The 26,446-nt window shown below is 56.8% G+C and overlaps 2 protein-coding genes across 11 annotated transcripts in view; one reads left to right on the forward strand and one right to left on the reverse strand.

The window, feature by feature from the left end:
* FLRT1 (fibronectin leucine rich transmembrane protein 1) overlaps positions 1–12,174 on the forward strand; it is an 84,578-nt gene extending 72,404 nt beyond the window's left edge. For all 7 annotated transcript variants that reach the window (XM_082409574.1, XM_082409572.1, XM_082409577.1 and 4 more), the window contains one exon: positions 1,792–12,174. In XM_082409574.1, coding sequence (XP_082265700.1) covers positions 1,841–3,865 — 2,025 coding nt within the window. In that variant the 5' untranslated portion in view covers positions 1,792–1,840 and the 3' untranslated portion in view covers positions 3,866–12,174. The remainder of the gene's footprint in view (positions 1–1,791) is intronic.
* The window catches only part of MACROD1 (mono-ADP ribosylhydrolase 1), a 153,589-nt gene that overhangs the window by 108,011 nt on the left and 19,132 nt on the right, over positions 1–26,446 (reverse strand). The window lies entirely within an intron of this gene.

Here is a 26,446-nt window from a genome sequence, read left to right on the forward strand (position 1 = left end):
AATATTCATAAAATTCTAGGTGAGACCTTTATTATAGTGTGAGCTACTATCCCATCAGAATAGAATCCCAAGTGGCTAGAACACAGGTTGGCACATGGTAGGTGCTCAATAAAGACATGTTGAATGGCTGGATGGACAGATGCATGGATGGATAAGTGAGTGGGTAGGTGGATGGATGGATGGATGGATGGGTGAGTGGGTGGATGGGTGAGTAGATGGATGGATAGATGGGTAAATAGGTGAGAGGGTGGATGGATGGGTGGGTGGATGGATGGATGGATGGATGGATGGATGGATGAATGGATGATGGATGGATGGATGGATGGATGGATGAGTGGGTAGATAGATGTATGGCTGGGTGGATGGATAGATGGATGGGTAAATAGGTGGACGGGGGGATAGGTGGGTGGATGGATGGACAGATGGATGGATGGAGCAGAGGGAAGCTCTATATGGCATGAGGAAGACCTAGCAGAGGAGGAGACGTTTGAGCATGGTCCTGAAGGGTGACGAGCAGTTTGCTAGACGGAGAGGAGCAGTCCAGGAATAGAGAGGGACAGAAGGAAGAAGGGTTTGACGTGGCTGAGAAATGGAGACACAGGGTCCCTGGGTCATGGGAGTGAGGGCCCCACCGTCTCATTCAGTGAGTGGCTCCCAATTCTGCTCTGCACAGCAGGGCTGCCCTCCAGGCTGTGGCCTCAGCTCAGGCTCCCAGAGGCCATTGTGTCTCACACTGAAAAGTGTTTGTGAACTTGGAGTTATAAAGCAGACCTTTGCCGGCTGCATGAACACCACTTCCCCACTGAGGTTGAAAGATAATTTCTCTTTAATTGATTTTTTTACCACTATGAACAGTAACGTAATATGAGAAAAATCTACACTGCAATTTTTCCACTTGCGAAAACCAAAATTACACCTTGCAGACAATTCCCTCAGAGTGTGGACCCCTCCCTCCTTTTATTTGTTTCCTGTCTTTAAATGCAAGAAAACAGATATATATATTTTTCAAAATAGCTGAAAATTTCGTGATTTAGGAAGGGGGCAAAGTATGGAATAAGTTCTCACGTTACGTGGAACACAGTAGGAAGGGCACCGCTGATAGAAAGAGATTTCTGTAAAGCCATGGGAAAGCAGTTCTGTTGACACCTCATTCTTCTGTCTATAAGATGCACAAGTGCAAACAGGACATGTTGTTTTAACACCAGACGATGAAGCGCCCCACTTTCCCCTGCTCGCCAGTGAGGACGCTGGCAGATTCTTTCTGCAGGTTCTAGTGACGCCCCTCCCCCACCTCGAGCTCACAGGCCTCGCAGAAACAAGCTTTCCCTTCAGTCCCTGGTTCCGAGCCAGAGAGGGATACGAGATCCCTGTTCCAATGAGAAATGGTGGCTCTAAATCCATCCCATCAACACTGAGCAGGCACTTTCAGCGTCAGCCATAAAGACTGGCTTAGTGTGGGATCTTGAAAGAAGAGACTGAAACTGCAGCCCGGCTCCCAGTAAATTAACGTCACGAGGCCCACGGCCACGGTCCAGGAGGGCCAAGGCCACGTCTGTCTTGTTCACGGGCAGCATCTTTGCTCCTGCTGAGATTAACGGTAGCCAATGTCATTAGAGGCTGACCTCAGCCCGAGCTATCACCTGTGATGTAAACTTGACATTTGGAAGGGCCACGGGGCATGCACCTCGAGGTCTGACCTCTGCCCCGTGGCCTCGACTGCAGCCACCCCTCAGCGGCAGGTGGGTGGACACCCGACTCGCTCTCACCGCACATGTCTTGTGCTCCTTGCAGGTGTAGAGGCTGCAAGTCAAGTGGGGCCCGGCTCCCCCAGCCGTCCACCATGGTGGTGGCACACCCCACGGCCACCGCCACCACCACGCCCACCGCCACCGTCACGGCCACCGTCGTGATGACCACAGCCACCATGGACCTGCGGGACTGGCTTTTCCTCTGCTATGGGCTCATCGCCTTCCTGACGGAGGTCATCGACAGCACCACGTGCCCCTCCGTGTGCCGCTGCGACAACGGCTTCATCTACTGCAACGACCGGGGGCTCACCTCCATCCCCGCCGACATCCCCGACGACGCCACCACCCTCTACCTGCAGAACAACCAGATCAACAATGCCGGCATCCCCCAGGACCTCAAGACCAAGGTTAACGTGCAGGTCATCTACCTATACGAGAACGACCTGGACGAGTTCCCTGTCAACCTGCCCCGCTCCCTGCGGGAGCTGCACCTGCAGGACAACAACGTGCGCACCATCGCCCGGGACTCGCTGGCCCGCATCCCGCTGCTGGAGAAGCTGCACCTGGATGACAACTCCGTGTCCACCGTCAGCATAGAGGAGGACGCCTTCGCCGACAGCAAGCAGCTCAAGCTGCTCTTCCTGAGCAGGAACCACCTGAGCAGCATCCCCTCGGGGCTGCCCCGCACGCTGGAGGAGCTGCGGCTGGATGACAACCGTATCTCCACCATCCCACTGCACGCCTTCAAGGGCCTCAGCAGCCTGCGGCGCCTGGTGCTAGATGGCAACCTGCTGGCCAACCAGCGCATCGCCGACGACACCTTCAGCCGCCTGCAGAACCTGACCGAGCTCTCGCTGGTGCGCAACTCGCTGGCCGCCCCGCCCCTCAACCTGCCCAGCGCCCGCCTGCAGAAGCTCTACCTGCAGGACAACGCCATCAGCCACGTGCCCTACAACACGCTGGCCAAGATGCGTGAGCTGGAGCGCCTGGACCTGTCCAACAACAACCTGACCACGCTGCCCCGCGGCCTGTTCGATGACCTGCAGAACCTGGCCCAGCTGCTGCTCCGGAACAACCCCTGGTTCTGCGGCTGTAACCTCCTGTGGCTGCGGGACTGGGTGAAGGCACGGGCGGCCGTGGTCAACGTGCGAGGCCTCATGTGCCAGGGCCCCGAGAAGGTCCGGGGCATGGCCATCAAGGACATCACCAGCGAGATGGACGAATGTTTCGAGGCGGGGGTGCAGGGCGGAGCGGCCAACGCCGCTGCCAAGACCACGGCCAGTGACCGCGCCTCTGTCACCACGCCCCAGGGCTCGCTCTTCACCCTCAAGGCTAAGAGGCCGGGGCTGCGCCTCCCTGACTCCAGCCTCGACTACCCCATGGCCACGGGCGACAGTGCCAAGACCCTGGTCATCCACGTGAAGCCCCTGACGGCGGACTCCATCCGCATCACGTGGAAGGCCACGCTCCCCGCCTCCTCTTTCCGGCTCAGCTGGCTGCGCCTGGGCCACAGCCCAGCCGTGGGCTCCATCACGGAGACTCTGGTGCAGGGGGACAAGACAGAGTACCTGCTGACGGCCCTGGAGCCCAAGTCCACCTATATCATCTGCATGGTCACCATGGAGACCGGCAACACCTATGTGGCCGACGAGACGCCCGTGTGCGCCAAGGCGGAGACGGCCGACAGCTACGGCCCCACCACCACACTCAACCAGGAGCAGAACGCCGACCCCATGGCGGGCCTGCCCCTGGCGGGCATCATCGGTGGCGCCGTGGCCCTCGTCTTCCTCTTCCTGGTCCTGGGGGCCATCTGCTGGTACGTGCACCGGGCCAGCGAGCTGCTGACCCGGGAGCGGGCCTACAACCGGGGCAACCGGAAAAAGGACGACTATATGGAGTCGGGGACCAAGAAGGATAACTCCATCCTGGAAATCCGCGGCCCCGGGCTGCAGATGCTGCCCATCAACCCTTACCACAGCAAAGAGGAATACGTGGTCCACACCATCTTCCCCTCCAACGGCAGCAGCCTCTGCAAGGGCACGCACACCATCGGCTACGGCACCACGCGGGGCTACCGGGACGGTGGCATCCCCGACATAGACTACTCCTACACATGATGCCAGCACTCGGCTCCTGCCTCCTCCTGGTGTGGCGACTGTGTGGCTTTGACCAGCCTGCTGCCATCTGACAGAACAAGGAAAAGAAATTCCACAATGACTTTCCCATCAGAAAGCAGAGTTTGGGGAGGGCTGACAATTTTGTAGAACACAACAGTGAAAAAAATAATTTTTTTTAAGGAATAGAAGGCAGGAGGGGGATTTGACATTGATGAAGACATAATTTATACCAAATTATGCCAGGTGGGGAGGAAAAGACTAAAAATAATATCGCAGGAAGGGTTGGGTCGGGGCTTTTATTTTTCCTGAACTGGAAAGATGCTACCTGTGCACCGTCTGTGTATGCCTCATGCTCTGTGCAGGGCCGTCACAAAGGAGCCATTAGAGAAGCAGCCAACACGCGCAGCCCCCGTGCAGCTCTCACTGCCGGCTGCTCACTGGAGACGACATGATGGAAGGTTTTCAGGCTCCTCACAAAGGAGAGGGGAAGAAAAGATGTTTTGCTGTGGAGATATTGTCCTGAAATCTCTTCCCTGGTTCTTTCCATGCCATTTCCCTTACAGATTTGCAGAAATAGCGCGTCTTTCACTGCATTCTTTGAACAACGATGTAGTTGATTAAAAAACAAACTTTCTTTTTCCTATACTGAAGCCCTCCTCAATTCCATGCACCATAGTCCATGGAAGCACCATGGAAGCTGTGGCTTTTCCAGGGCTTGGAGGTGCATCTATCTACCTGTTTATCTTTATGTCGTGTCTCTATCTATAGATGGGTAGATAGAGCCACATATACAGCCCTTACCGTACTTCTTGGGTCAGTTCGTACAATTTCTTGAGACAATAGAGTCACGAAAATGTTGCTTTCTCCTAGAAATCATTGAGTAAGTAGACAAAGTGTGTTGGGGATGGGAGTGGGGTGGGGGATAATGCTGTTCCTAAGGGCGGAGGCATGTCTGTCCCGGCTGGGTGGCTGGGGAGACCCTGGGCAAGGGGTGTTTTCAGTTCAGTCAGTCCTATCTCAGGTTGGCCAGAGCTGGGCCAAGCTCCTTTCTGATATAGAGAAGAGCTTTCTTTGACTTCCAGTGTCCTCATCTCTCTCCCCCTACACCCCCACAGATGCAATCACCTCAACAGCTACTTCCTGAGCATTTACTCTGTGCAATGTGCTTCCTCCAGAGACAGGTAATTGGTGCAGAGACTTTTTTTTTTTTTTTAAATATCAGCTGATTAGACCTAATGGTTTCCATGGCTGCTCAAACAAAGCCCAGAAAAAGACATGAAAATTCTCAGAAAAGCCCTAGGAGACAGCATGCCCCCCAACCCCAGAATGCAGAACACCCCACTGTGCCCACCCCTGGGATGCTGCTCTTAAGAGGGAAGACCAGATCCCTCTAAAAACGCCAGCCTCCAAACGGGTAGTGACTGGAGCCCTCAGAAGAGTTAAGATTTTTTTTTTCCTCCCTCTGGAATCAATGTTGCCATCATTTATCAACTGACAGTGCTGTTTGGCGAGCCATGAGATTAAAACGATGATGAAATAATGACAGCAAATCTGGAAAGAAGAGAGGAGTGGTGCCTGGGGTTCTGATATCTCCCACATTCCAGCACTCGGGGAACTCGGGTCACCATCTGTCAAGGTGCCAGTTGTCCTGCGCCCAGGAAGGGCGATGTCAAAGGGGAGATGCTGTTCTGAGGGCAGGGAGGATGGGAGGGGTCCAGCTCCTGGCCGTGGTGTTTTCAAAAGGCCTTGGCTGCTTTGACAAAAGCCAAAGACAGGAAGAGAAAGATGAACGGCAGTCACAGGGCTGCTGTGACAGGCCCGGGGTCCAGACATCTGCTGGACCTGAAAAGATGCTGCTGGCCCCTCAGGGAAGAGGCTGGGCTTGAAAGAAATGGACACAACAACCACGTGAGCGAGGTGGAGAAGAGGCGCGGCTCTCATTGCCAGGCTGGATGGATGGTCTCACCAAGGGGGGAACCCCAATCCCCAGCTCCAGAGAGAGGCCGAGGGTCATGGACACATTTCATTCTAGACTCAAGCTTTTTCCCTTTTCCCACCTGAAGCATTTTCTCATACAATGAGGTCAGGAGAGAAATGTTTCCAAGGCTGGGACCATGTTTCCAAGGCTGGGACCGTGTAAAGGTCACATCCGTGTAAAGTTCGCCCTCCCTTTGGCACCCCCAGACACAGGCGCATTCCCCGCGGCTCAGGGAGGAGCAGAGGGGCCTCGCTAGCAGTGTCCAGGAGGAGAGGGTGCACGAGGGTGTGGGGCACTGGCTGGGGGTCAGAAGTTCAAGGTCTCTGCTGGTTCTGAAATGCAGTTTCCTCCCCAAGGCACCACCCCTGTCTTTGGCCAGCGTTCCAGGAAAATTGGTCCCAGCCTCCCCACTTCCAACCCCCAACCCCTGCTGCCAACATGCTTGGTCCCCTGCTCTCACTCTTCATCCTCCTTTCTCTTCTCCCAGAGCCAGGCGGGAGGTCAGATCATCCCCTTAGAGGCTAAGAAGGCATTTGGGGAACAGCAGGTGGCCCTGTACAGGGAGGGCTACAGGGGAGACCTTGCAGCTCTGAGAGCCTGCCTGTGCCAGCAGCGCCCTCCAGGCCAGGCCTGGGTGATGAACTTTCCTGCCCTGTAGCACAAAGCAGGCCCAGGCAGGCCTGGGCCTGAGGACACATCAGTCTCCTGCTCCCGCCTCTTGCACTAATGGGGCTTGGGCCCCACCTCACACCAGGGGGAACCCGGGCCCTGCCTGCCTTGCTGCAGGCATCCTCCTGCCGGCATAAGTGCTGAAGACAGTGGAGACTCAGCCCAGCCAGGGCCCGGGGGCCCCCCCTCTCATCTTCTCTGCCCTCAGCATCCCAACATCTTTCCAGCATCCTTTCTAAGAACAAGCCTCCAAATGTCTGCTGTCTCATGGCCCCCCAAGCCAGGGATGGGGCCTGAAGACAGGTCCACTCTGAAACCCTATCCCTTCCTGGTCCAGGCCCTCTGAGCCAGCCATGCAACATAATGAGAAAGGATGTTCCAGGGCACCCAGCCTCCTCCACCCCCTAGAAGCACGTGAGGACACAGGGCTTGGGCCACCACTTCTGTCTAGAATCTCCCTCCTGTGGGCGGCCAACCTGACCCTTGCAGCCTCTAACTAGCCAGAACGACCTCATTGACCTCAGCGTTGATGAGTGTATTTTGTGGCATTTAAGGCAGGTTTCAAGTTAAAAAAAAAACTCATGACACTTCTTTGGTTAAGTGGTTTACCCTTTGTGGTAATTAGATGTAGTGATTGGAATCTCTTTTCTATTACATGGCAATTTTCCTTTAAATTTCCCCTGAAAAAAAAAAAAAAAAGGAAAGAAGGCAGCAGGGCCAGGCGAGTCATTTGCATTTTGCGAATGAGGCCTCTTGTAAGCTCAGCTCAGGCGTGGGGCCCAACGTATGGAATGCTTAAGAGATTACTAAGAATAAAATCTATTAATTAGTCATACTCAATTCCGCAGACATGATGTGCATCAAAAGCTTCTTTTCTTCCCTTTTCTCCTTCCCTCTTCCTGCGGCCTCCCACAGAAGCCTCCATCTTCTCTAAATTGGCTCCTGCTTCCTGGACCACCTCCCATTAACATGGCGGCTGCATGGCTGACTAGGGGGCCTCTGGGGTTTGGGGGTCAGAGCTGGGGCACCGGCTCCTACCCACTCTGGGTGACGCTGGCAGGGGAGGTGACAGTGGCTGGGGGACCCAGGCTTCCCCACCCAAAGTCCAAAGCTTACGCCTGCCTGTGCCTCTTCCTTCCTCGATGGGCACCGGGCCTCCTCCCCGCTCCCCTAGGGGTCCAGGGAAGCCCACCAGCCCCAGAAAAGAGTAGAGTGCGAAAGGTCAGGGAGAGCTTCCAGGGAGATGCAGGGAAAGCAGGTTTTGCGAATCCACAGCCTCTGCCTCTGTTTCCCCTTCTGTAATGTAGGGGTGGGCTGAGGCTGGGTCTAGCTTCACCCAGAAAAGATGGGGGCTCCAGAAGCCACATGGGGGCTCCCCACCATCTGCTGATTCTGGAAGGTTCTGGTTGGCCCAAGGCAGGTGACGGAGGCCCAGAGTGAGAGTGACAGGCCAGGTGAGGGATCCTGGGGGTCTGAGGGGGCTGACTGGGCAACGTGCCAGGACTGCATCTGAGCCTCCCTCCTTCACCCCCTCAGAGCTGTGGAGCAAGGGGAGGACACCGCCACCTCCCTCCAATGGCAGCTCAAGTCCCAAAGCCAACCCACTCCAGAAATCTGCTTCCTGCTGAACGTGCCAGGGAGGACGGGGCTTCTGAGCCTCGCACTTATGAAAAATACAACAAGGAAAATTGGATGCGGCAGACAGGGAGCAATGGAGTTGGGAAGGCAACCAGGAGGGAGCTGGGGCATTTTCTGGAAGGAGGGGCCTCGGGGCGCATGGCAGCCTGAGTCCCAAGGGCCAGACCACACTCTCAGGGCCAGGGCTCAGGTGGGGTCAGCTGGGGGTGTCCCCTGTGCCCATGTTCCCCATCACTCAGATCAGTGCAGGTGACAAGCAGTGGATGCCTGGCTCTGGATCTGCGCCAGGGTGAATGCTAACAAGCAATTCACAGCCCTGCACAGGCCTTCTAGAATGCAGACAGAGGAGGCATCTTTTTTCTTAAGGAGGATAAAAAGGCTCAAAAATGAAAATCATTACCGTTTACAAGCAAGCGAGTCTGCTAAATTGATTAGGAGAGATTAAACTCCTTGGAGGTGAAAGGAAAAGGGGATTTTTCGCATTTTTTGAACCTGCCCCCAGTGGCCAAAGGCAAAGCAGGGATTTTTCTGGGCCTGGCTGGTGGGGAGCTGGGGTCTCTGAAGGCTGACACCACGCGTGCCCCAGCGCTGGCTCCGGATATGTCGGTTGGACAGAGCCTGGGCTCGAGCTCGGGGTGGGGCGGCGGGGGGGAAGCAGTCCTGCCTCCATCGAGTGCCGTGCGCAGCCCCTGGGACGAGGTGGGGGTGTTACGTGGCCCACACAGGTCACTCAGAAGCTGCCCTGGCCCCCAGGCAGAGACTCTGCCCCTGCCCTCCAGATTCCATCTGCCTTCGGGGTGAAAAGCTAGGGGAAGTGGCCGGGCTAGTCCCTTCGTGAGTAGGACTCTAAAGCCATGAGTCCTTCTGCTTCCTTTCTGTTCCAGGGTGGGTCTGTCTCTGATCCATTCCCTGCAGCCAGTGAAAGGGAAATGGGGCCAACGGTAAAGGGAAAACTGAAGTCAGGAAAGAGAAATCTGGCCCAGCAAAAAGAATCAGGCAGTGAGCTCTTTGTCACTGGCCGCATTCAAGCACTTGATGGGGAGGTGGCAGATATTTTCCTGCCTAAGCCAAGGCCTGGTTCTTTGAGAAGATCCTGGTTCCCACTCTCACTTTACCGTCCCTGAGGACCCTTTAAGGAAGATATCGAGAGATTGCTCAAAACGACCAGTGTCCCCTGAAAATCGCAGGTCAGGGCTATCTCACAGCCAGGCCACCCAGCCCAGTCAAAGAGTCGCTTTTGCCACCAGACAGCCTGCAAAATCCCCATCCTCAGTGTCTAAGGGGCACCGGGAGAGGAAGTGCAGACACGCGCCGCCCCATCTAGGAGTCTGGACAGGCAGGGAGCACAGAGGGTGACCCACCACCCGCGCTGGCTCTCTTGGGGCCGCTAGGGGGCCACCTCCCAGGCACTGCAGCTCCCCGTCCCAGGCCGCCTCCTGGCCATCTTCAGTGCCAGAACCCGTGCCCCCCTGAGCTCCCACTATCATCCCACTGGCTGTTCTCCCAACAGCACGCTCACGGCTGCCGGCTCAATGCACCCGTCCCAGCCAGGTTGACGGCAGCCTGGGGCACTTTTCACTCTACATTTTTAAGCATTTACCATTTCTTTTGAAATGTTCCAAGTAGTTGCCTGAAATATCCACATTTGCTTCTTTAAAAACAATCAAGAAGATTCCCTTGGCTCTTCATTCTCCCTCCCTTTACTTCCTCCCTCCCTTTGCATTTTTAACACACTGTTTTTCTCTAGTTTTGGAAATTCTATTATCACTGGGGTCAGGCCCATTTTTCTCACGTTAATATGATTTCCAGAATTGCCCAAGACCCCACCCCACCTCCCATGCTGCAGGGGCAAAGCCCACCTTTCCCCACGTCTCCCCTGGGGACATCATGCCCGGGGCAGATCTTCAGCCGGTGGGTGGGCAGCTGCTGCCTTGCTCCCCGCTGGAGAGGCTGGCAGGCCAGGGGCTTTTTGAGACCACTGTCACTGCCCCTCCCACTTGTGCTGGGAGGGCAGTGTGGGCATACTGAGGGCACAGGGGGTCCTGTGGGGGGCTGACCCGGCCCCCACTTCCTGGCAAAGCCAGTCCCTGAGGCACTGTGGCCATTGGAGCCACTACGGTGCCATGGCCCGTGTCCTTCCCACTCCCACCCACCTGAAGGCCCAAAAGTCCAAGCCCGGAGAGTCCTTGCAGGAACGTCTTTGCTGTCACCGCCCTTAAATCTCTTTTACAGCAGTCAGGGTTGACGGCCGCTCAGGCAAGATGCCAGGTCCCTGCGCTCCTCCGCGCTGGGTCACTGAGGCCCAGCACAGGGCACGGCACACAGGGGTGCCACTCATCTCTTCCTCCCTCCTTGCTTGTCCCTGGGGCTCAGTGCAAAGGGCCCAGGCGGGTGTGTTGGCAGTGGCCTTCCTCTCATCCTGCACCCACCCCACTGGCAGCCTGGCCCCAGGAGGGGCTCCTGCTCCCTGAAGCATCTCACTCCACCCTCCCTCGGACCCGCGATCACCAGCTGTGAGCCTGATGGGGAAATCCAGCCACTTGGCGAGATCTGGCCGCCAACCGGGGTGACCTGGTTCCCCCTCTCCGAGCCAAGCCTCAGGTGGGTGACAGGGGGGCAGAGAGCTGGGTGCCCCACCCCCACCGTGTCTGACGCTTCTGCCGAGAGAGTCCCTGCACCCGAGCCGCCCACCTGGAAGAACTAACAGGCTTTCTCCTCAAGACGGAGGGAAACAAATGCAACACGAGCCAACGATCAAAGCCACAGCAGACAGGGGGCTGCCACTTGCTCATCTCCCAGGAGCCAATGTCCAGGGCGCCTCTCACCTGCCCTGTGCAAAGGACATGCTTGCAGAGGGTCCCAGAAACCAACCACCTCTGGCTGGTCCCGTTTTCAAAAGGTTCTGTGTACCCAGGAGAAAGACACACAAAACTCTGAAACTGGCTTAGATATTTTTACCCGACCCAGAACACCACCTGCCTGCAGGCCAGTGGCCTCAGCTGAGACGCCCACCTGGCATCCAGCTCCTGAAGAGATGCTGAGAGCCGTGGGGAGGAAGCAGAAGCGCCCAGTGTTTAGAGGTTTGCCATCTGAGAGGGAAAGGAGCGGGGAGATGGGGTTGAAGGTTGGGGACAGACAGCTGCAGGGCTGCGAGCCAGGGAGACAGTGCAGTTGTGCGCCTCTGCTGGCTGGAGCGGACGCCCCCTAATTATGAATGTCACAAGGCGGGTGTGAACGCAGAGGCAAAGGAGAAAAGTAAACTAGAAGAAACCCCACGCATAAGCCCTGCGGAGCAAATGTTTTTAACAGCCACCAACAGCAATTCCCCTTCCCAGTGTTCAAAGGTTACTGTATCTGGTGAGGTGTGGAGTGCTAAAGCGCTCGCTCGGGGGCCACCCAGCGCTGTATCAGCAGAATCCATCCCTGGCGCCTGGGGAGGAAGAGAGCAGGGAGGGGTCCTTAGCCAGACCCTGGTGAATGCAGGGTCTGCTGCAGAAGGTGGATGCCCGGCCAGCCAATGGCATGGGGAGGACGGGGCTGTGAACAAGGTCCCTTCTGCCAACTGAGGGACCCCTGCTAGGGGCACCCCTGGCTTTCCTTGAGCCCCTGCCCTTTCCTACCTGCAGAATCAGCCCAGTGGGGCCATCTGGCCACCTGCTCCTTGTCTTCTTCCTTTTTCTCTGAAGGGCAAAGCAATCTCGGGGGTCTGAGTGACGGGACCAGTCCTGCTGCTGCCTGCTGCCATCTGACACCTGGCTGGCTGACTTGGCCTGGCCCCGGGCCCACCTGCTTCCCTCCCAACCTCACCACCAGACACACAAACACCCACCACGACAACAACACAAACCAAAGTGCACTGCGAACCGCCCTTGGGCCTCCTTCTTGTAGGTGCCTTGAAACTTCAGTGTTGAGATGAATGTGATGAACTATTTGGTCCTATTTTCTGTTTGTCTGTTTTCATATAAAATGTCCAAGTCCACTTTCCTTGTCCTTTCTTGAAATAAACAGAAAGATTTAACTTTTACAGTTCTCTCGGCTGCTGACTCTCAGCTCGGCGGCCCAGCATGCCAGGGGCCGGTGTCTGTCACCCACGTGGTCTCGGCTGCCCACACCCCCTCCCCAGGCTTCGCCCCGAGGGTCAGCCCCGCTGTCAGGGTCCACTGGCACAGAGGTGGTGGCTGGGAGGGATGGAAGCTCTGGGTTAGTATATTCCCTGGGCATCATGGGAACCAAAATAATGATTCTGTTGCAGGATGGAGAAGGGACTTCTGGCCCCATCCCACGGGCCCCAGGGAAGGCGACTGCCAGCTAAAGGCAGACTCCAAGAGGGTTTCCATGTGGAGATGTATTAATCAGAGCCATGGATTATCTTGTAACAGGCTCCAGCAACCATGTGGGCACCCAGATAAGACTGGCACCATACGGGTGCTGGGGACACGGCTCTTCCTCCGCTTGCCTGGGTCCCGCCACCTCTGACACCCCTCATCCCCTAGACGCACCCACCACATTCACAACTCTCCAGGCCTAGCCTGATATCTCACACTCCAAAGAGGGGGAAAAGGAAAAAAGTTATTTTCCATGAGAACAATAGCAGTTTCTGCTAAATTTAACATATAAAATAAGAGCTCATTACTTCTGCCTTAGATCTGATTTCACATCTGGATACGAGTTAATGAGCTTTTCCTTATATTCCAAGGAAGCAAAGTTATTTCTGGATGTGCCTTGGTGGCAGGTGGCCTGGCTGGGGTGACACGGGGTGCTCTGACCCCACAGGTGCCCCTCGCCCCCCCATCCTCTTCTCTTGGTCCTCACTGCCGGCCCCCTGGAGGCAGGAGCAGCCCAGAGATCATTCCAAAGGGCGGCTCGCCACATAGGCTTCGGGGAAGGACCGAGTCTGTTTCCCCAAACTCTTCCTAGGGCCCAGCGCACAGTGGATGCTCAGGAGGGCTCACCTGACACTCACCTTTCTAGAACCTGATCAGCCAGCCAGTCAGTAGATATCTACTGAGGGCCTACTATGTGCTGGGGCTGGGGCTGGGGCACCCTTCCAGCCTCACGGAGGAGGAGGGAAGGATGCTCACGGACAAGATTGGGGTGGGGAGGCTCTCTGGGAGCCAGGTCTCCACTGAGGGTGTTTCCTCAGATGAGCAGGACTTGGAGAGCAAGGGAGAGGGCCTGCCAGAAGCTCTGAGGCAGGGGGCATGAAGGCGAGTCCGATTCTGTCCCCCTCTGGAAGACTCCGCTTCCCCCATAAGCACAGGACCCATCTGCTGGGCCCAACTCTGGCCACACCGAGTACAGTTCACTCCCCAAGCAGGCCCTGCCTACCCAAGCGGGCTCTGGGTCTGTGCTGACTTCTCCGCTGGGTGCCCTTGAGGGCCCTTGAAGGTTCAACCCAGGCATTGTCTCTGGAGAGGCTGCCCTCTCCGGGCCACACCTGCTGGTTCTCACCTGGACAGGTATCTGGTTCCAGCACCTCGCTCACTAGGGGCCCCTGGCCAGCAGGTCTTGCCTTCCACCCCTTCAGATCCCAGAGGGCACTGGCCTGGCACACAGGAGGCACCAGAAACGTGAATGGAGAGAGTGAGTCAATAAACACCAGCAAATCAATCAACCAACAGATCAATCTATCAATGCTGGGCCCAAGGAGGACAACTTTCCAAGAGCAGCAGCCCTGGCGTCCCAGTTGTGAGGCAGTCTCTACTTCTCCTCTCACCCCTCCAGGCAGGGGGAGCCTCGGACGGGGCTGACCCAGCTCACCTGACCCTCCACACACTGGCAGCAGCACCACAGACCAGGTGCCCCGGCCACTCTCTTCAAGCCGGAGCAGGGGGTCTGGCTTCCCAGACTGTGTTCCTGAGCCCCTAGAGCTAACAGAAGTTCTGCCCAGGAAGGGTTCATGGTCACATGCGTTTGGGAACCACTGGATTAACGCCTGTCCTGGGGGCTCCTCGGGCAGGGCCTTGGAGTCCCTCAGAACTGGGTGAGACCCACAGGCTCCACCACCCACTCCCTGTGCCTCTGTAAAGCGTACACATGATGACAGCTCGCTGCTCTCATTTTTCCCACCATGACAGCACCGACGCTGCTGACGTGTGCCGGGGCCTCCGTGAGAACGCTGCTTTCTCCGCCACTTGTCCGGGGAGTGCAGGCCCCATCCCTGGCGCCCCCGAGGTTTGCCCAGCATCCCTGGCCCCCAGGTACAGGTGCTGAGCTGGCTGGCACTCCTCCCAGGGAGGCCCAGCTGTCTCCGCAACAGCAAAGTGCCCCCAGGTCTGCACAGAGGAGAGACGTCGGAACAGGGCCTGTTCTCCAAACCATCCCGACCACACCCAAGGTCTGCGGCCTGCTCCCCAAAACCTGCTAGACGGGCTCTCAGGCTGACCCGAGCTTTCGGCTTCTGGAGAACAGGGGTGGGGATGAGGGCATCTTAGGTTTTAATAAGTGGCCCGGGGGGGGCTGGAGGCCCAGACAGGGTTGGGCCCCACAGGAGGAAATTACCAGGAACCATGGGGGAGGTTCCAGGACCTGTATTTCAGGTCAATGGAAAGAAGACCTTCCAAACGTAACTGACCCTTTCTGAAGAGGAGGAGGTGGTCTGAGCGGTAGTGAGGCCCATCCTCACAGGAGAGCAAGCAGAGCTGGCCGGCCCCTCAAGGGGGTGCAAGTTCTGGGTGGTGGAGGCAACAGGCTGACAATGAAGGGCCCCTGTCTCTCTATCACGTCTTCAGATGGACCCTGGGAGACAGGGTGGTCTCCCCACAAACCCGGGACTTCTCCTGCTGCGGCCTCCTCTCCAGCCAAGCAGTTTCCAGCCCTTTCCTTCCCAAAGAAATCTCAGGACCCACATATTGCTGAGGTTACAGATATGTATGGGGCGAGTCCCCTGAATAGCTGCTCAGCAGACAAGGGGCACGCCGAAGTCCAGCGCCCCTGCTTCATGTGCCCAACTCCTCCTGTTCGGTCAGGCTCAGGACTAAAAGTTCCAGTTCAAGTGGGATGAAGAGTGGGTGGCCGCCATCCCCGACCCTGGACGCTGCTCTTACCTGGCTACCACCAGGTTCCAGAAGCTTCCCTCCTCCTGCCCCCACTTCCTAGGAGGGGTCCCTGCCCTCATCAAGCATCCTGAAGAAGCGACCAAACCCGGGAAGGGTCTAACACCCCAAATCCCACCTCACACCCAAATTCCGAGGCCAGTTCTTAGCACCCTGCATACAAAGCCCTGATCGGATCTGAGGTCCCCAGCCAGCCCCAAAATGCTGCCTCAGAAGGGCTGGGTGGGGACTTCCCTGGTGGCGCTCCCGATGCAGGGGGCCAGGATTCGATCCCTGGTCGGGAAACTAGATCCCACAGGCATGCCGCAACTAAGAGTTTGCATGCCACAACTAAGGAGCTGGCGAGCCGCAACTAAGGAGCCCGCCTGCCACAACTAAGACCCAGTGCAACCAAATAAATTAAAAAAAAAAAAAGAAGGGCTGGGTGGAGCTTGCTCATCACTCTCAGACGCCCCCAGCCCACCTGCTGGATGCCTCCCCTCCCCTCCTCCACACCCCCCGGCCTCTTGTCAGCACCTGCTTCTGCACGGCCTGCCGCCCCCAGGTCCGGTACCGACACCTCCAAGGGACCCTCTCCTCCCGAGGCAGAGGAAGTAGGATCCCTCGAGCCGTTAACTGACAGCACAAGTGAAAACCCGGCACTCCCGCCTCAGAGACTTACAGAGGAAGTGAAATCTTATTTGCACTGCTGCCAAGCCTGGGACGCGATGAAATGATGCCTCGGGGAGAGACCAGACGGCTCCCCGTGGAAGCCGCGGCATCGGAGCTGGACTTATTAAAAGCCACAGTGGCCACATTTCAACCTGTTTCAGGTGTTAAGTAATTTACCGCCACCCAGAATTCAGTGGCAGGTTTTTATCATTTTTATTTCTGTGATGGAGGCCCGAGGTCCCTGCACAGGGAACTGCGGGTCTAAATGCTCCCTGCACCCCCAGGACTGCGAGGAAAATGAGGGAGCAGGGGCCTGGGAGGGGGTGAGGGTGGAGGCTGGCATGGCAGCAGATGCCCCGATTCTCTCCCGGGTTACACCAGGCTTGGCTCAGAGTGACAAGGAGGACCGGCTCTAAGATCCCCCCGGACCCCACATTTAGGGGCTCAGTGATTCCCCAAAGACCCTGCGGGTGTTTTCTGAAGGCAGCAATAGTGTAAGCTCTGTGAGAGCAGAGGCTACCTCTTTCAGGACCTGTCCACCAACCACACAATCAACAAGTCTTTATTGAGCACCTACTGTGTGCCAGGTCCCGACATAGCAGTGAGAGAGACCCCAAAGACCCCTGTCCTATGGACTGCACACGTTGCTGGTAAGTGTCGAATAAATATTTGTGGTTGGTTGATTAAAATCTCTAAAAGGCAAACAAGCTCTTGAAAGAAACAATGCTGGCATGGGGGGCACCGGAGGGAGGGGCAGGGGGGAAGTGAGCCCACCTGACCGGGCATCCGCTCCATGTGAGCCGCTGCAGCCACCCTTGAAGCAGGGCCTCCACGTCACAGATGAGAAGGCTCAGTGCCACAGTGCTTCTCACTGTTTTGCAGATCGTGTGGTGAGGGATCCGTGCCCTGACCTTCCATGGCCTTGACCCTCTTGGGGAATGCAGAGCCTCACATTCACAGAAAGCCAGGGACAGGGAGCCGTGCGGTCTGGGGCCCACAGGGTCACAAGCCTTGAGCACCTTCTCAGCAGTGCTGGGCGGATGACTGTTTGACGCCTGCTGGCTTTGGGGGGATTAAGCCTATTACTGAGGCTCCGGGGGCTTATCCGACACCATTTCTGAGGCCCCCTTTCTCCACCTGTTTTCAGCTACTCCAGGAAGACCAAAGGAAATCTTCAAAGTCCAGGCTGAGCCAAAAGCAGAAATTCTTTAATTAGCTTTCTCTTGGATGGGGGCCCTGGCGAATGGATTAGTTGTGGTGGGCCAGAGAAAGGGATTGCAGTCCCTTAGAGCTGAGATTACAAGCCCGGGTGATGGGCTGAGGGGCCGTCACCAGGGATGGTGGCTCCCCAGGGGCTGGCAGATGGAACCTGTCACCAGGAAGACACAGGAGATGTGCTCTCAGTGAGGCCTTCGTCCCTGGGAAGCTGGCACGGAGAGACGCTTGGCATGGCCAGGCTGTGTGCCTGAGTCTACTAATGAATGTGCCTCCTTCTCATGTGATGGCCCAGATCTGGTACTTCATAATTAGGGGGGATTTCCTAAAGGGGCACCCATCTGTGAGAGGCAAGGCAGTGCAGCCCGATGGTGCCAGGCACCAGACACCTGTCACTGCGTTCCATCCTCACTCATCCCTGTTTTCAAGCAAGTAAACTGAGGCCCAGGACTAAGGCGCTTGCCCAAGGCCACGGTGACAGAGGTTAGTATGGGAGCTCGGTCCTGGCCGGTGAGACAGCCTGATTGGGGTCTGTGAACCTGAAGGGAAAGGCACAGGTACACCCCCACCAGAAATCACTGCAGGGAAGTAAGCCTCCCCAGGCAGGCCTCCTCCAGGAAGCCTTCCCAGACCGGCCCACAGCACCTTGGATTCCCCTACTAGGCACTTACACCCTGTGCTGTACCCACTAGTCCCACTATACACTGAGTGTCTTTTAGAGGCAGGGACTGGGCCTTCATCATTTCGTACTCTCTGAATGAGGGAAGGAGGACTGAGTCCTCCTCAGTCTGGGGGTGTCCAGAAAGAGAAGGTGGGCAGGAGGCTGGGTCTTGGGAGTAGAAGGACAGGGAGGACAGAGCCGAGAGAGGAGGCTGCCAGGGATCCCGGGAGCCGAGTTCCAGGCTGAGGTCTCCTCCATGCCTGCGCTCTCCTGCTGCCCGGCTTTGCCCAGGGAGGCACATGAGGGGCAGGATGATTCCAGGACTTGGAGACCCAGATTCCTCGGGACTGAAGCCCTTTGAAGTAGGACTTGTGCTCTCCCCCTTGAGCTCTGCATCAAAGGCAGCTCTGCCGTGGTCGGGCCACGCTAGGCTCTACAGATAAGGGCTGCCCTCTTGGGGCAGAAGGCGACTGGGCTCCCGCAGCAGCCACCACCCACCCCAGCCTACCTCTGGCTTCCCTGCCCCCGGGGCAAGAAGCTGAGCCACCCCCAGGGCGCCACCTCAGGCCCCTGTCTGGGATGCTCCCCTGGGCTTCCCCTTCCTGACCCTCCCGACAGGTCTGCCTCCAGGACCAAGTGCTGCAGGTGACCATGTCGCTCCCCAGGGTGTCCTGGCTGCCTGGACCACATCTCCCTTGCTCGCCCTTGCTCGCCCTTGCTCGCCCTTGCAGCCTCAGCGCCCAGCACCTGCTGAATGAATGAATGTATGGCTGTGCTCTGGGGCATGCGGGAGGGATGCCTAACCCAGGTCAGGGCAGGTGTCTGGAGGAAATGACATCTAAGCGGGGGCCTGGCGCCTGACCAGAGTCAGCCAAGTGGAAATGGGAGGAGGAGGTGCTCCAGGCAGCGGGGAGAGCCCAAGCGAAGGCCAGGAGGTGAGAGAGAACACGCAGTTATGAGACCCAAAATCATTTAGTTGGGCTGGAATGGGAGAGGGTAGGAGAGGGAACCAGAAATGGCAGGAGAGGTTCTGGGACCGGATGATGAGGGAGAGCCAGTCACGATGCCTGGGGAGCCAAGGTCACTATTAGGGCAAGACCTTCCCTAAATCGAGGATTCCCTGGGGTGTTGGAAAAGGCCATGATATCAGCCAGGGCTGCCCAACTCTGGGGGCCCCCATTTCCATTGTGGCCTCTATGAATACCACCCCCCCCCCGTTGTGCAGTGCAGCCCAGGTACCAGCCATGAGGTTGCAGAGACAGCTGAAACCCAGAGGCACTGTCCAGCAGCAAGAAATGGCATCCACCCCACAAGAGGCCAGGCCCAGAAAGACCACAGCCAAGGAAGCGTGTGGATCCCTGGGGCCAAGGAGCTGAGGGTGGGAATGAGGCCAAACCCCCCAGGAGCACCACCAGCGGAGGGTGTGGCAAACCAGGGGCCACAAAGGCAGCAGTGGCCCTGCGGAGACTCCCTGTGAGCAAGGAGGAGTTCTTTGTATTTTCTGGGATAAAGCAAGTATTTCCAAGCACCTACTGTGTGCCGGTTGGTGCGAGCTGCAATGGTGAGCCCAGCAAAGGCCTGTTTCCAGCACCACGCCTGTGCATATCAATACTTCCAGCCTTTGCCTCTTCTCCAGCCATGGAGAATGATGTCTCTTATTTAGATTAGGCTTTTCCTGATTGCTGGTGAAGTTCTGCGTCTTTTCACTTGTTTACTGCCCATTTGTTTTTCTCCAACCGGGAATTGGCTGTCCATATCTTTTGCCCACTTTTCTTATTGATTTGTAGGAGCACTTCGCATATCAAGAGAGAAGTAGAGAAGCAGCCTTCGCCTGGGGCAGACCCTCAGGGCCTCCCTTGAGGGTCTTCAGGCCCAGGAAAAGGGGGAGGATTTGCGTGGGCTTCTGAATGCTTCCACTGCATCTCTACACCCTGCCCAGCTCCCAGGGGGCCAGCTCTGCTCAAAGATGAAGCACCGTCTGCAGGTGGGAGCCCCTGCCAGGCCTGCATCCCAGCTGGCAAAACCCAGGCTTATTTTTTACTGCACTGAGAAGTCTACACTGCCAGTAGCTGGCAGGGTGCCCCGGATGGCACCTGAGGGGAGCCAGCTGGTATAGCTGGGCATCCAGGAAGAAGGGATGACCATCCCAGCCCAATTCAGCGGGACCCAGCCGACAAAAGAGGCAAGTCCCAAAGCCTCAGGCTGACCCTCCCAACAGAATTCCAGGGCCCCCTCTGGTGCACACCATCCCGGCCCCCCTTCCAGCTATGACAGTCCCCAAAGAGTGACCCAGGCGTGGAGGACACATGTGAGCCCTGCCCCTTCACCCTCAGCCATCTGACCTTTCAGGGCTAGAAGCAAACCTGTGGTTCATTCCCCTCCAGTGCTTTCCACATTTCAGCAGACAAACAATGCAGGCCATAAAACTGATTTCCAAAGCCTATAAAGGCAATAACATTTAGGGAGCCAGGAAAAAAAAACAACCCTCCTTTCCCGGAGTAATGGCTGCCGAGAGTCCTCGTGGGGCCCTTTCAGTAGCTGGGGTGGCAGACGCGGGGACCAGCCCACAGACCTCCCTGCACCAGGTGGTAAATGACCGCTCAGCACGTGTTCCGACAGGGCCACGGCAGCCAGGGAGGCTGCAAACTTCCCGCTTATCTTTTCCGACTGCCCTGAGCCCAGCTGCACTGGCTCCCCAAAACCAGGGAGGGCTCACTGGCACCCTGTGACCACCCCTCTCCCACCTGCCACTAAGCTCCTGGCAGAGGAGTCAGACTGCAGACTGCAGGCCACCTGGTGCCGGCCAAGGTCACCCCCCTGCTCTGCGCCATGCTTGGGTGAGCCTCCCGGGAGGACAAACAACACCGCCACAAAGGTGGCCACAATGACCTCTGCATGACAGAAGGGGGGGTTCCCTGACCTCCCCCAAGCTCTCCAAATACCCCCATCCTGGGCTGACACCATGCCCACTCACCAGACACCTAGAACTACGAGTGGTTGCCATGAGCCCACTGCCCCTCATTCATTCATTCATTCATTCACTCACTCATTCATTCAAAGGTGATGTGACACAGAGGAAAGTACCCAGGATCTGGTTCAAGCTTCCGGACTGTCTGGAGACAAGTCACTTAATATCCCAGCACCACTGCTTCCCAACCTGAAAAGCGGGAATACTAAAAGCCAGCTCCCAGGTCATTGTTATGATGATTATCCTGGGCTCAGAGAACTGCTGGAAGAGGAGGGGACCAAGGTCTGGGTCTGTGGGGCAGGAGGCTGGGTCAGGTCTGAGGGCAAAGTGCCAGGGGCAGGTCTGCCAGCCAGAGGGGAGGGGGCCTGTCTGGAGACAGGGGGATAGTCAAAATGACCCCAACAGTCCCTTCCAAACAAGGATGAAACAGGGTCGGAGGACAGGGCATCCAGGCCCTAAAAATCCCACCCTCAGGGCAAATCCATTGTGCAGCCAACAGATCCACAGACAAGGGTAAGGGAGGGACCCCCTCCCACTGGGGACTGTGGGGACCCCCTCTCAGAAGTCATTCCTCCTCCTTCTCCTCCAGGATCAAAGCACATCATGACATGGAATTAGCCGCAAGCTCAGCCTCCAGCTTAACCACAAAGAGGTGGAGAGAAGTGAGTATCTTCTAACCAAGGATGCCCCCTACAAAGGGGCCCCCAGAGTCTCTGTGGGAGCACGAGAAGTAGGGAGGTGGGATGCCAGCCCATGGGAGCTTGGGGTGGGCTCCGGGGGCCTCTCCAGGCTGGCTGTGGGGCTGAGAGGAGGCATTTGCATGGAGAGCCTCTGTGGCTCTGGAATTTATGCAGTTGCCTGTGTGATTCCTAAGGCGAGACGAATCTCCAGGCTGCTTTTCTCAGCAGGAACAAGTCTTTTCTTCAAATTGATGGTGACACATTTTTAAACTCCGATATTAAGGAGGGAAAGATTTTGCCGCCCCCCAAAGGGGCAACCCTTATTAGTCACTGGCTCATCTGAGAGAAGTCACAGTGGCAGACCCAGTGGGCCTGCACAAGTCAAGAGGCCCAGAGGCCAGGCCGCTGACAAGGGAATGGACAGCGACAAAAGAGAGGGCAGAGGGGCCTCCCAAGTCCAGAGCAAAGCACTTAGAGATGGCGCTCTGGAGCAAGGGATGAAGCATCTGTAGGGGTAATAAAGAAGAGTTTGTAAGGGTGATAGAGGGAGACAATGGAGGGAAAAGGGACAGAGTAGAAAGAGAAAGAGGCATTAAGCTGAAATATAAATGGATTTCCAAGTTTAGAGATACAGAACCTAACATCTTGTTTCCCTTTTTGCTATGGCTGCCAGGAAGCTCAAGGCCACTTTTCATATTCAGTTGCAATAGACTTGTTACAATGGCCTAGCTTTGAGGTGTCTTCTGGGCGGGGCCAAGGTAAGTGCCAGGAGCCAAGCTGCCCAAGCAGCATAAAATACCAAAATACCACCAAGAGCATAAAATACAAGGGCATGGTCCCTCAGTAGACCAGACACCAGCATCCCAAGGCAGGAGGTAGGGCTGAGCAGACCCAGGAACCAGGCAAGAGGCCAGCAGGTCAGAAAGCACGTGCAAAGAGCATCCAGGCCAAAGGGTTCCAGGTGTGGCCAAGAGCACGGGGCACATTCTTATTGGATGCCCAGGTCAGCGTCCTCCTTGTCACTTGTTTCTTTTTATTCCTGTTTTAATCCTTCCCCGGTTTTATTATATCTGTTTTTCAGTGGAAACAGGTAGGTTAAACATTTTTAAAAAATCAATTCCAGCTCAAACGCCCACTTGCTCAGTGATAACAGTCACCATTTATTGAGTTCCAGTGACTTGCCAGGCATTTGCATGCATCTCCGTCCTCCAAACCACCTTCGGAGGGGGCATCACTCTCCCAGGTTTACAGACGAGAAAACCGAGGCTCAGAGGGGAGGTGTATCCTGGTCAAGGTCACAAGAGCTCCTAAGTGGCCACAGCAGCCCTGGCCCCTAACATGCCCCCACTCCCACCCCCTGAGCCCCAGAGCCAGCACCCTATTCTACGCACCAGAGGGGGCTCCCATCTGCCTTGTTAGGAGGGAGATGAGGCTGAGTCAAGGTCAAGGCCAGGGAGGCCAAGAGGTGGTCAGGTGACCCACAGAATTCCATCACCAACACTCTGGTCCCCTCCCTGCCAAACCCCAAAGCTTCAGCCACAACCTGCCCCACCTTTGCGTGACCCGTGAGCCTCACCAGAAAGTTCCCCGCCAGCTGCCAAGCAGGCCTTAGCTCCTTTGACAGAGCTGTAAGGCTCCCGTCACAAATGTCAATTCTGGGCCATTTGCTTCGTAGATTTTAATGTTCCTGTTTCTCCTCAACATCCTCAGCAAGGTAGCTCTTGCTTTTCAAAAGGGATGTGGCGTTTGATGATGTTTAAACCTACGTGAAATACAGCCAGGCGGCAATAATAAAACAGACTCGAGCCCTGCTGGTAGGGGGATGGCTGACAGCCGGGCCTCTCTCTTCCCACATGCTACGCAGCCGCCACCGCAGCTAAGCTCCTATTTTTATGGCAATTACAATGTCCGAAGAGGGGGAGACAGCAGTGAGGGGGAGGAGGAGGGTGGGTACCGCTGTACAGGACCACTTGTTGCCGCTGGGTGTGGGGTGCGGCTGATGGGGTTTTAATGCACCAAAGCGGGTGATGCCAGCCAGCCGTGTCCAGCCCCCGCTGCCACCCTCCCAGGGCCATCCAGGCTCACCGTCAAACCCGGGTCCACATCCCAGCACCTATCCTCCCCGGAGGCTGCAGCCCAAGCTCCTGGTTCCCGAGTCCTCACTGGCTCCTGACACTCCCACAAGGACATAAATATCTGTGGTCCCTCCCCTGCCCGACGTGCAGGCAGCAGGAGTTCCCGCCACTGTGCCCACTGGGCAGCCTGCTTTCACCCAGTGGTCCTCGGCAGAGAGGAGTTGTTAGTTCCTGTCCTTTTGTGTCCCTCCTGGGGAACTGCTGTGCAGACATTCTTGGACGGCCCCCGCCACGGATGGGCACCGGCCATGTGCCAGCCCTGTCTGGGGATGGAGACCAGGGGTCAGTGGACCCTGCCCCTGCCCTCCAGGGGCTCCGGTCTAGTGGGTGGTGCAGTGAGATACTTCACTAATAAGAACAGTACTTATCATTTACTGAGCCCCTCCAGCGCGCAAGGCATTACAGGCACTAACTCATTTTTTCCTCTTAATCCTCCCATAAGGTGCACGTGTGGAAACTGAGGCCCGGAGAAGCAGCTAGTGGAACCAGATTTTACCCCAATCTATCAATATTTTGTGAGCTGGCTCTGAGGCCAGCCCATGCCACACCCGTGGGGGTGCTTCCAGCCCAGGCCTGGCTCCAGGACCCCCCAGGACAGCTGCACCCCTTCCATAAGTGATCAGTCAAGATTACAGGGGGGAGATTCCCTGGTAGTCCAGTGGTTAGGACTCCTCACTTTCACTGACAAGGGCGTGGGTTCGATCCCTGGTTGGGGAACCAAGATCCCACAAGCTGCTCAGCGTGGCCAAAAAAAAAAAAAAAAGATTGCAGGGAAAGGGAACCCGTGATGCAGTCACCGCAGCCACGTGAAACACGGCTGCCAGCAGGGCCTGAGGAAACATGAGTAGAAATAATTTGCAAAATAAATAAATGAGCCCCAAAGGTGAGCTTCTGAAATGCAAGAAGACCCCGAGGAGGGGAGAGGAAGGGAGGGCTGGAGGCTACAGGTGGCTTCAGGTCTGCCAGCTCAGGCTCAGGCGAGGCAGCCAAGCTCTGAAGGAGAGCTTCAGTCAACACCCCACCTCCTGGCCCCCGGCGGAGAGGGAACATCGCCCGTCCTGGGCTGTTACCATGTGACACACACACCATTCCCGACAGAAGGCAGAGCAGACACTGACAGCCCTGCCACAGAGGGGAGGGGGGCTAGCCCTCCTGCCCTGCGTGCTCATGGTCAAGAGACCCCAAATCCAAAAGACTGGGGGTCAGGAAGGGCCCTCCTCACCTCCCTGGGCCCAGCAAGTGCTCAGCTCACCACAGGGAGGACGGGAAGGCGGTGCCCTCGACATCCCCTGACCCAGCCCTACTGAGGGCTGGTGCACAGCAGTCCTGGTTCCACGGGTCTGAGCTGCCCTCCCAGAGAAGCAGCAACAGCAGCGGGCCCAGAGCTGGCATTTCTTGGGTTTCCTCTATCCCAGACATCGCCGTGCTGAGCAAATTGTCTCCTATCAAACTCACGATGAGGGACTTCCCGGTGGTCCAGTGGTTAAGACTCTATACTCCCAATGCAGGGGGCCCGGGTTCCATCCCTGGTCGGGGAACTAGAGCCCGCACGCCACAGCTAAATCTCCCGCACGTGGCAACAAAGATCCCGCAGGTGGCAACGAAGATCCTGTGTGTTGCACCTAAGACCTGGCTCTGCCAAAATAAATAAATAAATATTTAAAACCAAACAAACTCACAATGACCCAGGATGTGGGTCCTAATGCACATTTTTTTTTTTTTTTTTTTGGCTGCACTGGGTCTTCGTTGTTGCGCGCAGGCTCTCTCTAGTTGTGGCGAGAGGGGGCTACTCTTCGTTGCAGTGCGCGGGCTTCTCATTGCGGTGGCTTCTCTTGTTGCAGAGCACGGGCTCTAGGTGCGCGGGCTTCAGTAGTTGCGGTGTGTGGGCTCAGTAGTTGTGGCTCACGGGCTTAGTTCCTCTGCGGCATGTGGGATCTTCCCGGACCAGGGATCGAACCCGTGTCCCCTGCATTGGCAGGCAGATTCTTAACCACTGCGCCACCAGGGAAGCCCCCTAATGCACTTCTATCCCTGTTTTACAGACGAGAAAACCAAGGCTCAGAAAGGTGAAGGGGCTTGCCTGAGGCCACACAGCTGGTGCACAGTGGAGCCGGGGCTCATACCTAGGACTCCAACTCCCAATTTCAATGTCCTGTAATGGAGACTCCAGAGCGGGTGGGGCTGTCTGGAGACTGGGAGGTGAGGAAGCGGGGGCTGGATCCTTTCACTCTCTTTTAGGTCATATTATGTCCTAGAGGCCACCCCAAGTTGGGACCAGGGCAGGTCCCACCCAGGAGTCCCCAGAGCCAGGCTGTGGTGTGTGTGTAAGCCCACCCTAGGGGTCTGGAGAGAGCAGATTCATCTCAACACCCCCACAAACAGCACTGTCTGCACACAGCTTTGTGCTGAGAGGGAGGGAGGGGGACCCCAGTTCCTGGGGGGAATCCACGGCTTTCACATGCTGCGCCAGACCCCCTTCACCTCCTAGGGACACAGGGTACCCGTGCGTTAAACGGCGGGCAAGACACAGCCTCCTGGGGAGGCCCGAAGCTGGCTGGGCAGCCCTTTGCCAAGGCACTGGAGGATCATTCCGGGAGAGCGATCCAAGGGCTGCAGATCCAGCCCTTTTCATGCTTGGCCAATTTAATGGTCCCCATTAATTTCAAAACACACACATTCCCACAAGCTCCAGGCTCCTCAGCTCAGTGCTTGGGGTGGAGAGCACGTCAGGGACACAGGTCGGCACGCTGGTGTGGGTGCTGAAGGCTGGCGGCCTCAAGGACGAGATGAGCCGGACAGAAAGGGCTCAGGGCCCCTCAGCAGGGGGTGGCGGGCAGCGGAGCCCTACCTGCGTTTCCTGACCATTTGTGTGTTGTGATGGGGAGAAAAAGGCCCAGGAGAAAGGGCAGTGCTGGGAGTTAGGAAGGCCTG

The sequence above is a fragment of the Balaenoptera physalus genome (assembly GCF_965194825.1).
Source record: "Balaenoptera physalus genome assembly, chromosome: 10".
NCBI classification, from domain to species: domain Eukaryota; kingdom Metazoa; phylum Chordata; class Mammalia; order Artiodactyla; family Balaenopteridae; genus Balaenoptera; species Balaenoptera physalus.